At 48.8% G+C, this 14,715-nt stretch overlaps 1 protein-coding gene across 1 annotated transcript in view; it reads right to left on the bottom strand.

Annotated features, from left to right (window-relative positions):
* Nucleotides 1-3,853, bottom strand: part of RSPO4 (R-spondin 4) — a 29,372-nt gene extending 25,519 nt beyond the window's left edge. Inside the window, exon 1 of the mRNA XM_059407676.1 lies at nucleotides 3,775-3,853. Coding sequence (XP_059263659.1) covers nucleotides 3,775-3,853 — 79 coding nt within the window. The remainder of the gene's footprint in view (nucleotides 1-3,774) is intronic.
* Between the last annotated feature and the right edge of the window lie 10,862 nt (nucleotides 3,854-14,715).

Here is a 14,715-nt window from a genome sequence, read left to right as displayed (position 1 = left end):
TCCTTCAAGCCCAAGTTTGGCTCCAGAACTGGCTGCAGAGCGAGAGGGCATGGGATCAGAGATAAGTTTATTGAGTGCCAAACATACTGCTTTCCTTTTCTCAAGCAGACCTATTTTATGAAGAAACCCAGGCCCTAAGGGGCAAAAATGACTTGCATTCTGCTGGTAGCCTTCTACTGACATGCAGTGCCTTTTCCGAACCCTCTGGGTATGGGTAACACCCCTTACTCCATCCGTTAGCAGCTGGTTCCCCTTCCAGAGCTGCCTCTGATGGGTGTCTTTACCTGGTGTCACCTGGAGGCCGTTAGCGAGGGAGATGCCCCTTGTTCTGGGCCCGGCCCTGGGCCAGCCCTGCAGACAAGAAGCCAGGATCCTTCCCCATTTCTGCCACTGCCTCAGGCACCTGCTTGCTGGGTCTTAGCATCCCTGCTACACACAGGGGACAGGGGGACAGTGCTGCCTGCCCTGAGGTCCATGCGGGACTTTGCAGTTTATAAAGAATGATCATACTCATCCCACTCAAGGGAGCTGCTGCCACAGTCTTTTTATAGATGAAGAAAAAGAGACTCACTGAGGGGACAAGGGCAGAAGTGAGACTCAACGCATATGAAAGCCCCTTTCTTCCCCAATCCAGAGAGCACCCTAGCCTGCTGTCAAATGAGAGGGAGAAGTGGTAGAATCTTTACAAAGCACCTACTGGGAAATCTGTCACGGCCTGCCTTTTTCTTGTTGCCTAAATGAAACTCTGTATCAGGGTTTGGGGGGTGCAGACTGGAGCTCCCTCATGCTCCCTGACTGTCCCATTGCCCGGACACCCCAGCATGTCTCAAGAGAAATGTTTCCATCTGGTTCTGATTCATTTACACTTAATTAATCAACATGTTGTTTTGTAAGAGACACTTGAGATCCAAGAACCTTTCTCAAGCGTTTTCTTTCATTCTTTCTTGTCTTAGAAACAGAAAAATTAAAGAAAAAAAGAAGGAAAGAAACAGAAAAATTGGGTTTCATCGGAAAACAGTGACGCCAGGCTTGAGGAAGCACGGGTCTGCGGGTGCCAGGCCCCACGGGTGGCAGCTTGGGCTGGACAGCTGCTGGGCCTTGCAGAGCAGGCCGAAGACTGAGGCCCAGGACTCGGGGATGGAGTGGGGGTTGGGGAAGTCAGGGAAGGGGTATTCCTCCACCGTGGCAGCTGCTTAAGGGCAGGTCCTGGTCTTTAGACCTTGGTGTCTGCAAGCTTTCCAGCTTTTGTTGAATGAACGGGTGAAAGGATGGATGATGGATGACACCATGGCCAGGGCCTAGGTGTCTTCAGGACACAGTCTCCTTCTACAGTGACAGCAAAATGTCAAAGCCGCTAAGACCCTCAGGGATGTTGTGTGGAGTTTTCCAAACAGCTGTCTCATGAAAAATGGCCCTCTCCTGCATAATTACTTTGGGAAATGTCCTGCTGTCTAGCCCCACTGCTTTACCATGAATGCTCTGATAAGTCCTGCAGTGGAGAAATCTGCTAAACCCAGCATTTCTCAAACCTATTTGGCCAGGACTCCTAAGACCAGTTGCCGAATATGCTCTAGGAAGGGTTTTCCTATCCCTCCATCCACCCACCCAGAGCCAATGGGGAAACTGAGGGTGTTGGCAGGAGCATGGGGGTCCACCGTCTGGGTGCAAAGGGGTCCCGGGGTGGGAGTGAAATCCAAGGCTCTCTCCATTGCACCTGACTGATGAGTGGAGCTACAAGCCTCTCTCAGGAGATGCTGGAGGGGGCATGTTTATGTCCTATACACAAGACATCAATTACTGTGGGGAGGGGCGCCAAGAGCCCCTTTCCCAAACAGGGGCAGCATCGGGAGCAGTCATGTCCAACCTCTTCACCGAGCAACTGGGGATGGGGAGAGGGAGTGGAGGTTTTCTTTTTCTTTAATCTCTCTGTGTGTGTGTGTGTGGGGGGGGTCTTTTTAGAGCTGTAAAGCATCTTAAAGATCTCCCCAACCAACTCCTCTTCAGATGCAGAAATGGAGATTCTGGGAAGGGGGAAAGGGAAGGCCAACAGCTCAGGAGCCATCCTGACAGGCACAATGGGATTCCAGCCTGCATTGCTACTTACCTGCTGTGCAACCTTGGACAAATCAGTTTCCCTCTCTGAATCCTCATCCAGATCATAAGCATCGCCCTGCCCGCCCTCCCCCCCACCCCTGTGAGGCTGTTGTGAGTAGCCAGGGACACCACACACGGGAAATGACGATGACTGGTACCGACAAGTGCCCCTAGGAGCCCGTGTACTTGGCTACTCACTTAACAAACATACACATTCAGTCTTGCCCACAGCTGCCTGTGAGTCCAATGTTCCAGATTATCATTCCTTTTGTTAAAGGGGAGTCAATGAGGAGAAAGTTTTTATTTTTATTTCTTCGGTCTGTTTGAAAACTGAGAAAAATCTCAGAGATATTCTAAAAGACTGTCGGATGGGTAAACCCAGGCTCAGAGAGGCAAAGTGACTTCCCCAAGGTCACTCAGCTGGTCATTGAGGAAGACACCGTCCAAGGGCCATTCATGGAGGAACATTCCCACAAAGTCCCAAACCTGCCCCAGTTCCCCTGAAGCCCACCCACTGCTCAGACCCCTGGGTCCCTCCATCCAGTCACACCAGGGATGGGAGCTCTTTGGGTCGGTCAACCCCACCCAATCCCACTTCCCCATTTTCCCAAAGTCCCTCTCTGCTTCCTGCTCCACTCCAGGAGTAACTGTGTCCATGCAGGGCTTTTCACTCAAACGAACTAGAAGCTTCTAGAAGGCAGACTCTCTTTCTTATTCCCTGTAGCCTTGTTTGGACCTCGCAGGACAGCTTAGCAAAGTTCCCTAACCTGTAAAGCCTTGGCATCCAGCTGACATAGGAAGTGGTAGGGATTCCCTTAATGAGAGAAAACCTTGGCACAGTGGCTGGGATTCCAAGGTTGCCTCTCAGACTGGTACCAGCTCAGGAGACTTGCTCCCCTGCTCATCCTCCTCAGCCAGGCAGGCTCTGCCGACCCCCACTCTGCAGCAATGACCTCAAACGCACCTCTTGAGGACATTCTGACTCTCACAGTGAGCGACGGGGACATAGGACCCTATGGGCCCCAGGTACATTTCTAGTTTGACCTTGATTTACCTTCTGAATGTTCCCAGGAAGTCAAGATGGAAAAACTGGGGGGACTCTGGGGCTTCCGCTGGGTCATCTCAGAACAAATGGACTTGAATTCTGGTCTCAGGTCTCCCTGAATTCCCAAAGCTCATATCAGAGGGGGCCAGAGGGCCAGAGCGGGCCCATGAAGGAATACTGCCGCCTGTGCCCGGAAGGTGACAAGGTGAGTCAGGGTCAATGATGGGCCTGAGAACGGGCCATCTGGACTCCCAGCCCAACACTGTATATGTTTTCTCTCGGTTCAGCATGGATTCTTGGCATGGCTTCTAAGCCACTAATTCTGTCCCTTAGTCCCAGTGTCCTCTGACCTGGCACTTGGGGCCTCCTGTCTTTGCACAGAGCCACCCTCCTTCTCAGCAATGCTGCTACTATAGGGAGTGGGTCAGTGAGAGAGCCCTACCAGCCCTTCCTTCCTTGGAGAGCAAGCCAGCTTGCTAGACAGGTGCCCTGGGCCTCAGTCTACCTGTCTGTAAAGTGGGCCATTGGAGGTGTGAGTGGTCCATGGTGCCGGGACACCATGCTGATGTTCCAAGGGCCATCGCCCAGTTTGCCCCGCCGTGCACGCCCTGCCACCAGCCCGCTGCCCCTCGTACCTTGCTTCTTCCTTCGGCTCGCTGGGAGCATGTCCACGGCGTGGGCGAGGAGCAGCAACAGGCAGAGTGGCGCCCGCATCTGGGCAGCCTGGTCGGGGCTGGCGCGCGGGGCTTTCCCCGGAGGCCCGATGGCTGCTCCCGGCGCGCGGACACATCCGCGGGGCGAGGGCTCGATACCGCCGCCAGGCACGCGCCGTCCGCCCAGGGGCCGGCCGCCAGGTCGAGTGAGGGCGTCTGCCGAGCCGGGACACTGCCCTGGCTGGGAGGAGCCGGCGCGTGGGGCGGCGCGTTAACCCGCTCAGACGGCGCGCGCGGCGGGGGGCGGGGGTCGCCCGGCGGGGGTCGCCTGGCGGGGGTCGGGAGGTCGGTCGGTCCGGCAGTCCGCGGTCTGGCGTCGTTCCGCCCCCTGCACTGCCGCACTCACAGACCCGCCGCCGCCGGCCGGCCAGACGCAGGTACAAACGCTCGACCGCCAAGTGACCCCCATCCCGGCGCTCTCGGCACCCCGGACACCCTACTCCCCACCTGCCTCCGATTTTCTCCCTCTTCTGTTGCTCCTGGCTCCTGCGCCTGGCCCTTCGGGGGCCACTTCTGAACTTCCTCTTGTTTTCTCTGTGTCTCTCAGTCCCGTACCCTGAGGCCTGACCGTCTGGGGTGCACACTCCTCTCTGCTCTGCCTTGTTCTTTCAAGAGAGTCCCGGGACCCTTCTGGCCACGGACCTTGCATGTTTCCTGCGCGGCCTGCGGGGAGCCCCTAATCTTTGATGCCAAGTGACCGGCACCTCATAAATTCACTGGACTGTGTTTCCTCCAACCTTATCTACTGGATGGGGAGCAGCTCTGGCCGTTTTAACCCTTTCACAGCCGGATCCCTCCACCTACCCAGCAGACAGTGCACTCCTGCCTCCGGTCACACTCCCCACCTTAACCAAGACCAGTAATAATAATGGTAACTATCATTTTTGATGCCTGTGTGCTTGGGGTTGTGCTAAGCGCTTTACACATAATATCATCTTCAAAGTCACCCAGTGAAGGTCTACTCTGATCAGCCCCACTTTACAGGGAGGAAAGAAGCTCAAAGAGGCCAATGACTTGCCCAAGACCACACCCAGCAGGTCAGCGCCTTGTCTGCGTCCAGCGCCTGCCCTCTGGGCCACTACTCAGGACACAGTGAAACGTAGCTTGGACAGTCTCTTGCTGAACAACTGTCCTTTCCTTTTCCTGTGTGTGTGGCTTGTCCCCCTTAGCCCCTTCTCTCCATCCTCAGTGAGTCCCAGGCCCTCCACCCCTCTGAGCCTTTCCTGTGTGGCCTCTCCATGAAATATTGGCCTACACATCTCATCCCCTTTCTTCGCTGACTCATTCAGGACCCTGCCCTAGATATGCCCCTCATCCAGGAAGCCTTCCTGGATTCTCAGGCCACGTTCAGTTCTTTCTCTGGGCTCCCACAATTTCTTTATCACAGCTTGGCCCTAGGTGGTAACTCTTGATGTCTCTGTCCCTCACTCTACATTGTCAACTCTTGGGAGGCCAGAGATGAGGTCATATCTGGGTCCCTGGAGCCCTGGGCCACACTGGATGTTGTAGAATGAATGAACGGATGAGCTCTCTGGATAGAGGAGTCTCCTGGTTTCTACATGGAATTCAGGTATGGGGAGAAATGAGGTAACCCTAGAAGATCTGGAGGAGGAAGTTGGAAAGTCAGCCCCTATTCAACCACCCCCCAGTCCTGAAGTCTCCAGAGTCCAGAACAGGATAGCCCTGGGGTGAGTAGGGCTGGGAAAGAGCAATGTGCATGGTGGCAGGGATGGGGGTGGTGGTGCGTGCCAAGGCCATGGCTATTGGACAGACACCCAGCTCTGCAGGCTGTAGCCTCTCAGTCCTTCTCTTCCCACGTCCTGTGCTCCACCTACCCAGCCTCCTCTCTATCAGACTCTGCTGTGTGATCTCAGCAGGGCTTTTTTCTGTTCCCACCGTCTGGAAAATCCTTCCGGAGATATTTTCAGGACCTGCTCCGCTCAAGGTTATCTCCTCAAAGAGGACCCCTCTGACCGCTCCAGATAAAGCCGAACATTTCCTTTACCCCCTTACTTTGCTTTATTCTCCACAGTACCAAGTACATAGTCTTGTTTGAGTTTGCAGTTGGCTTCTTTGTAAGTTCTACGAGGGCAGGAATCTTCTATATTATCTGTATGCGTAACCCAGAAAGTGCTTAATAAATATGTGTGGAATGAATAAAAGAATGGATGAATGAGGGCTCACTCACCCACTGATTCACTGTAGGACCTCAGGAACCTCCTGCTGTCTTGGGCTCAGTTCCCCCTTGTTCAGTGGCACGGATGGGTTTTTGTGTTTTCTGAGAGCCTTACAATCCTTTTAGAATCCGCTATTTCTCAGATTCTGTAAGCCAGAACTCAGACCTCTACTCAGCTGTGAGATGTACAGAGGGTTTCAGGGTCTCTGTAGCTATAGGAGGCTGTCTGGGAATCTTAGCCTGCCATCTGGTCATCCTCAAGACAAGCATCCAGAGAGGACATCAAGGCCAGTGGCATCCCAGGAGGTGTGCACACTAGGGGCATCAGTTAAGGAACCACAGGACACAGTCACAAATAGATGAAGACGGGTATAATGGCTACAGCACATGACAGTCCTATTGGGTGTTCTGGATCAGCAAATCCTTCCCCTGCGTGGACAGCCGGGTCTCAGGTTCCTTCCAGCTTGTGCTCTGCTCTCAGTACATGGCTTCAAGCTTGCTGTGGGTGAGGCAAGGCATGGAGGATCGTCTGTGGGGGATACCGATGTCCTCCCACCTCCCACGGGCTAGAATTCAGTCACGTAGCCACACCTACCTGCAAGGGTGGTTGGGAAATGCAGTCTAGCCACGTGCTCAGGAAGAAAACCAAAAGAGTTTGGTGAACATTGGGCCATTCTATCACACTGGACCACTCTCATTCTTGCCTTAAAGAGGCAGTAGTTCTTGCCTGTGTTGGATCTGACCACTACACTTTCTTTTTCCTAAACAGCCAGAGGACCTGGATTTTCTTCCAGGTGAAGGCCAACATTTTTCTTGGGTCTGCAAGGGCTGAAGGATGGCTCCTGCTAGAGTGACCAGTTGTCTCAGTTTGCCAGGAATTGCAGAGTTTCCTGGGATGGAATTCTATTTCATGTACAGCTTTGTGTAACCGCCACCACATCAAGATACTCAACTGCACTGGCAAAAAAACTCCCTTGTTACCCTTTTTGACTCCATCCACTCTCTCCTTTATACCTCAACCCCTAACAACCACCAATCTGTTCCCCATTTCTACAATTATGTTGTTATACAAATGTTACATAATGGAATCTTGTAGCAGGTGTCCTTTTGAGATTGGCTTTCTTTATTCATCTGAATTTCTTGAGTTTCGTCCAAGTTTTGAATGATTAACAGTTGCATTTTAGGGGCACCTGGGTGGCTCAGTCAGTTAAGTATCTGCCTTCAACTCAGGTCATCATCTCAGGGTCCTGGGATCGAGCCCTATGTTGGGTTCTGGGCTCCCTGCTCAGGGCGGAGCCTGCTTCTCCCTCTGCTTGCCCTTCCCCCTGCTTGTGTTCTCATTCTCTATCTCTCTGGAAAACAAACAAACAAACAAATAAATAACTAAATAAAATCTTTAGAAGAAAAATAGTTGCATTATAATGCTGAGTAATATTCCATTGTATGAATGTACTGGAGTTTCTTTAGTCATTCATTCTTTGAAAGACATTTAGATAACTTCCAGTTTTTGGTTATTAAGTATAAGGCTACTATGGATGTTTGTCTACAAGTTTCTGTATATCGTCTTTAGCAAAATGTCTGTGCATGTCTTTTGCACTTTTCAAAAAATATGTTTAAATTTTTTTATAAACATACAATGTATTATTGGCCCCAGGGGTACAGGTCTGTGAATCACCAGGTCTTTTGCACTTTCTGATTGTAATTTTTTAGTTTTACTGTTGCATTTTAAGAGTTCTTTATTTCATACAGAAGTCCTTTGCTGAGTATATGATTTGCTAGTATTTTCTCCTAGTCTATAATTTGTCCCTTCATCTTCTTTCCAGCATCTTTTACAGAACAAAGGTATCTAATTTTGATAAGGTTCACCTTGTCAATTTTTCCTTTCATGGATTATTCTTTTGGTGTCAAATCTAAGAACATTTGCCTAGTCTCAAGTCTCAAAGATTTTCTTCTATCTTTTTTCTAGAAGTTATATCTTTTTATGTTTAAGTTCACAATCCATTTTGAGTTGATTTTTGCATAAAGAATGAGGTCTACATCCAGGTTCATTTTTTGCCTGTGGATGTTCAAGTGATCCAGTATGATTTGTTGAAGAGGCTGTCTTATCTTCATGGAATTGCTTTTGCTCCTTTGTCAAAAATTAATTGGGCATATTTGTGTGAATCTATTTCTGGGTTATCTATTCTGTTCTGCAGACTATGTGTTGTTCTGTCTGCCAATACCTCACTGATTACCTCACCTGTCCTGATTACTGAAATCTTAAATTTGGGTAATCTGATCTCATCCACCTTATCCTTTCTCAAAACTGTTTTAGCTATTCTAGTTCTTTTGCCTTTCAATATAAATTTTATAATAATTTTGCCTATTCTTACAAAAAATCTTGCTGGGAATTTTATCAGAATTGCATTAAACATGTATATCAATTTGGGGAGAATTGCCATCTTGACTATATTGAGTCTTCCATCCATGAACATGGTATATCTCTCCATTTATTTATATCTTCTTCAATTTTTTTAAGAATTAGTGTTTTGCCATTTTCAAGTCCTAAAATTTTTATTTGATTTGCACCTAAGAATTTTTCTTTCCCTTTAAAAAAGGATTGTAAATTGTATTGTATTTTCAATTTTGTTGCCCCATGTGTTCATCCCTAGTTTACAGAAATACAACTGATTTTTATGTATTGATCTTGCACCCTGACACCTTGCTGAACTTACTAGTTTAAGAAGTATTTTTGCACATTTCTAGGGTTTTCCAACAAAGATAACATGTCTCCTGCAAATAGGGACAGTATTCTTTCTTTCGTTCTGATTTGTGATCCTTTTATTGCCTTTTCCTTCTTTATTGTATTGGCTAGAACTTCTAGCACTGTAATGAATAAGTGTGATGGGAGAAGACATCCTTGCCTTGTTCCCAACCTTAGTGAGAAAGCATTCAGTCTTTCATCGTTAAATACGATGTTGGCTGTAGGGTTGTTTTTTTTTTTTTTTTTGGATGCTCTTAACAAGTTGAGAAATTTTCTCTCTATTGCTATTTTTCTGAGAGTTTTCAATCAGGAATGGGTGTTGAATTTTGTCAAAAAAAATTTTTGCATCCGTTCTTGATATAATCATGTGATTTTTCTTCTTTAGCCTGTTGATGTAGTGCATTGATTGATTTTTGAATATTGAACTAGTCTTCCCTCCCTAGAATAAACCCCATTTGGCCATGGTGTAGGATTCTTTATATATTTTGCTGAATTCTACTTGATAATATTTTGTTAAGGACTTTCACATCTATATTCATGAAAAACATTGACCTGTATATAATGTTTGTACCATCTTTGTCTGGTTTTGGTATCAAGCTAATACCAACCCCAGTAGAACCAGAAGTACAAAGCATACCAGAATAGAAATGCAAGGGTTCTGGAAACTAAATGGTCATTGTAACTCCAGCCTCCAAAAGTATATAAGAACCTACATACTACACCTAAAAAGTGAGACTGCCAGCCAAATAGGGTAGGGCCTTAAATAGGGCCTGAAGTTGCCTAATATGCTAGCTCAAACCACAGTTCGAATGAGAAAAGACAATCCACTAATGCTGAAACCAGGATGATTCAGATGTTGGGATCATCTGACAAGGACTTTAAAGCAGCCATCCAAAAAGTGCTTTGGCAAGAAATTATAAATTCTTTTGAAATGAATGAAAACATAGAAAATCTCAACAAAGAAAAAAAGTTATTTAAAAAAGAGCCAAATTCAAAGTACAAAACTGAACAATACAAAAATTGAAAAAAAGAAAAAAGAAAACCTTGAGGATGGACTCAGTGGTAGAGTGGTGATAACCAATGATGGACAATGACCCCAACTTCCTCCTTCAACAGGTGGGATAGCCTAGGCTTGTTCTATGCTCTTTTCCAGAACTCCCCAGCAGGGTAGAGAGCTCCAGATGTCCCAGTGGTACCTGTCTTGATGTTCTGCCTTTCATGGGCTGGCCTCCCACCCTGTTTCACAATTTATTCCCAGCCCCGCACTTCCCAGGATCAATTCCCAAATAAACTCTTGAACTCCAATCTTCGTCTCAGTGTTTGGTTCACAGCAACCCCAAACAAAGACAGTATCTTAATTTTCATGGCCTTGCATGGGGTAGTAAAGGTAAATACAACGTCCAATCCAGAATAAGTTCTCACTAGTAATATGTATTATCTGTGTCTCAGTTTCCCCTCCTACAAAAGAACAGCATTGAATCTTCCACCTTCCTCTGCTGAACTTTGTCTTGTTCTCCTGTTAAACCGGAACCTCCACCTCATCCTGTCCTGATTCTTCACCTCATCTGGTTTTTCCCAAGGGAGGGCAAACAGCCCGGTCCCTGGGTTGTTCAGGCAAACAAAGGAGCTGCTTTAGGCCAGCTGCCCCTCCTTCACTAACCCTGGTAGAATCGCAGCCTCCGTGGTGGGTTGGGTTGTTGTTTTTAATACCAGTGTGAAATAAATTGAAAAATTACCCATAAAATACAGGTTTTCAGCAGCTGGCCTGAAATTTCTTTCCATAAACAAACAAGTTTAAAGAGATGCCTTAATGCCACCCGCCAACTCCTCCCCTAGCCTTTTTGTCCTCCGGTGGGAGTGGGGTCTGCTAAGAGATGGCCTCCTGGGGAAAGGCAGCTGCTGGAGGCCACAGGTCATTGCCGGGCCTGCTGCTGACTTGCACCTCTCACCCCTGTCTATCTGCTCCAGGAAGAATCCCCCAGATTCGTCCCCCATCCCCAGTGCCTACACTCAGTGTGAACTTGGGAGCCAAAGAACCTAAGATTCAAATCAGAGATTTTCTACATACTAAGTGTGACTTTAAGCAAAGTACTTAGCCTATCCCTGCCTCAGTTTCCCCATCTGAAAATAGGGATAGAGTCAGTACCTACTTCATAGGCTTGTTTGAAGATTAAATTAAATATACATAAAGCTTAGAGAAGAATGCCCAACACAAGGCCGGGCTGTGTAACTCTTAGCTATTATTAGTTTTACAGGGCGGAAGAGAAACTAGGATAGAAGGTGGAGTAGGAGGTTTAGTGACATTTGGACTTTTCCACCATCCTTCTTTGGGGTTTCTCCTGGGGTGTTTATATAAACATCTGTCCGACACCCTGCAGTTTGCAAGGATTGCTGACATCCACTATTTCGTTTGGCTTGACATTTAACTATGGAAGTATTCAGGATGGGGGTTATAATTATTCCCAGCTCACAGAAGAGGAAACTGAGGCCTAGAAGGTGAACAGACTCACCTGTGGTGTTAGGCGTTTCTTTTTTGGGGGGTTTGAAAACCCAAGATGCATCCTGATTCTGGTTATACATAGAAACCTGACTCATAGTAGACTGAGTCCTGGTCATTCATCACACACTGAAACTTGACCTTGATCCTAGACCAAATACAATCCTGGGCCTAGGTGGGGCTCTGATCCCATTTGTGCTATGGTCTGAGCCCCAGACTAGCCACATCTTGGTTTCAGTTAGACCCTGAATGTTGTTTCCTGCTAGGCCTTGACTCTAGCTTCAGACTGAGCCTTGGTCTTGAACTTAGACTGAGCCTGACCCTGTGGCAGACTGAGCTCTGATCTTTTTTTTTTTTTTTTTTTTTTTAAGATTTTAGTTATTTATTTGAGAAAGAGAGAATGAGAGAGAGCGCATGAGAAGGGGGAGGGTCAGAGGGAGAAACGGACTCCCCACTGAGCAGGGAGCCTGACACAGGACTTGATCCCAGGACTCCAGGATTATGACCTGAGCTGAAGGCAGTCTCTTAACCAACTAAGCCCCCCCCCCCCACACCAGGTGCCCTGTGAGCTCTGATCCTTGTTATAGACTGAGTCATACTCCTGGTTCCATACTGACTCATGATACTGGTTCTGTACTGAGCCCTAGCTCCGTGGGGTCTCTAACCTAGAACTCCACCTATAGCCCCAATATGCATCTGTCATCTGAACCCAATTGCTCATCTTCCCCAGACTCCAGTCCATCACTCAGGAAATGAGAGAGAGAAGAACTTTTCTCATCACCATCAGGAGAAGGTCCAGGCACCACAGCAGGATTTATAATCTGTTCACAGAAGCCAGACCCCCATCTCATATGTTTGCAAAGCCCCCAGCCCTATCTGGGGGGCAGCCTCAAAGACCCATGTCCTCCTGACGCCAGAACTCTGAGGAGCTTCATTGTTTGGGTGGTTTTCAGTTTTGATTGTTTAATGTAGTCGTTTCTGGCTTTACATGTGCAGCCCTGGTCCTCTGGGGGTAAGGTTTTTCCTCTCCCTGCGGTTGGAGCTGTAGCTCTCTTTCAAACAAAGGAAAATTTTTTTAAACAGTGAAAATATTTCCAAAATATGTCCACAATCAAGTTGATCTCTCAGTCATTAGCTGCAGGAGAGAAGGGAAGGACAAAGAGAAGGTTTTTGTAACAAAGGTCGGGCAGGTCTCTGGTGGGCTGGGGACAGGGGTATGGGGCCAGCTTTGGCTCTGCATGGACACAGATGTGGCCCTGGGGCACAGAGATAAGAGAACGGAGTGCAGAAAGGTGGAGGAGAAATGCCCATGTCCAGGCCTCCAGATGCCCCCACTCTGGAAGGAGCCAAGATCCGGAGCCACTTACTTGCTACATGCCATTAACTCTGACCCTTGCTTTTCTTGCTTTTGAAATGGAGGCAGTACCATTCACCCAAGGAGGGCTCTGGAGATCAAAAGAGCAGGCGGTCCCTGAGCATCCAGCCCAAGTCTGACACTGAGCAGGTGTACCTAATAGCAGTTGCAGCCCTTGTGATGATGTGTATGCTTTGTGTGTCAGTTGAGAAGCAGCAGAGGCTGGTGGCACGTGGGCTTGGAGTCAGGCTGCCGGGTTCAGGTCTCACACTACCCGTGTGACCTTGGGCAAGTTGCTGAACTCCTCTGAGCCTGTTTCCTTATCTGTGAAATGGGAGTGGTAATCAAGTTAGGTGAGGATTAAATGGGTTACCCCAGGCAAAGCACTTAGAACTCTGCTTGACACAGAGTAAATGCCTCATCAGTGGGAGCTATTAGCATCTGTTCAAAAAATATTTCATGCATTCCTACCCCATTCGGGGCAGTGTTAGAAAAATTACTTCACCTGAAGAGCAGTGAGGGCCACTGGACCTCTAGGTTTTCTTGCCCCATATTCTCCATCTTGATTTTGACCATTAGTGGCTGATAACTGATGAATTGATGGATTCATTGTAACCAAGCACCAAGTGTGCGCCAGAGTTAAAGACACGAGGCCCTCATAGACTTGTGGGGAGACAGAGAAAGAGGAGAAATCACAACCAAGTAGGGGCACTTCTCAAATCCAGGCACGTAGGAGAGGTTGTGGGAGATCAGACGAGCTGCTGGACAGGTGCCAGCAGGAGCCAATGTCTGAGCTGGGTCCTGAGCAGCTTGCAGGAATTAACCCAGTCACTCATTGAACACATACTTCCTAAGGGCTGGCCCACATGCCCAGGACTCAACAACGGTTCACTAGATCCAGATCTGGCCTTCTTGGAGCTTCTGGCCCTGGGGAAGACCGGGAGCCATAACCACGTCCATCTGGAAAGTGACCTTGGTGATGGTGAGTGCCATGAAGAAAGCTGGAGCTGGACCAGGTCAGGGCAGGGAAGGCTGCTCTGAGAGGGGACATGGAAGAAGAAATCTGAATGAGGTGAGGGAGCAAGCTGTGTGGAGATCTGGGCAGAGCATTCCAGGCAACGGGAACCGCAGAGGCAAAGGGCAGGAAGCAGGAATGAACTTGAGGCCGAGGCAGTGAAGGGAGGCAGAGTGGCTGGAGCAGAGAGAGCAAGGGGTATGTGGGAAGGGGGGCAGAGCAGTCACAGGGGTGGTAGGGTTGGGAGCAGGACCTTGTCTGAGTGTGTTCTAGGGAGATGGGAAGGGGAAGATGCCAGAGAGCTGGGCTCAGGACAGATAGGGCGGAGTCCTTCTTACCCAGGAAAATGTGCTGTAGTTTCCAACCTTCTCTGAAAGCCATCGGAAGCCGCTAAGGGGCACTGGATAGGGGAGAGAGACAAGATGGGACGCTGGCATTAGAAAGTCTTGAGTTCTGGGTCCTTCCACTCTTTCCCTTAATCCTCACAACAATCCATTTCACAGGTGGGGAAAAGTAGGCCTAAGGACACAGATCTGAGAGGATACAGATCTTTCTCCAGCTTGCCCGCCTTCTCTGGCCTCGGCCTCCCAGCCCAAGGACCCTCCAGACTCACAGCCTCCGCCCCCACCCCCCAACTGAGTCCTTAGCCACTTTATTCCCAATGGTTCAGCCAACGTTGGACGAGGAGGAAGTAGTAGGCACCACCACTCTGGGCTTCCTCAGCTCCTGAGTCCCAGGACCAGTCCCCAATTGCCTGCGGCTCCCAGTACCTACTCCAATCCCTCTAGACTTATGGGTTCAGCTCCCGAGAGGTCCTGGCCAAGGTATTATCTTTCAGGTCTCCTCCTTGCGAATTCTCTAGATCCTTCAGTGGCTGCCCTGCACATACCAGCTTGGCATTCACCATCCAGGTACCTGCTGGCCAGAGCCCAGGGAACAGCCGCCCTCCGGTGGGCTGGCAGTTCTGGTAAGTTTATGCCCCGAGGAACAACTCCCGACCAGGGGTGCTACGAGTGTGTGGTGAAGCCCCTAGCTCCTGGCCATCTGTAAAATGGGGTTTGTGACTTTGCTGGCTGTG

This window comes from Mustela nigripes, chromosome 7 (assembly GCF_022355385.1).
Source record: "Mustela nigripes isolate SB6536 chromosome 7, MUSNIG.SB6536, whole genome shotgun sequence".
Lineage (NCBI taxonomy): Eukaryota > Metazoa > Chordata > Mammalia > Carnivora > Mustelidae > Mustela > Mustela nigripes.
The sequence above is the reverse complement of the archived record's forward strand: the minus strand, read 5'-3'. Positions and strand labels throughout refer to the sequence as shown.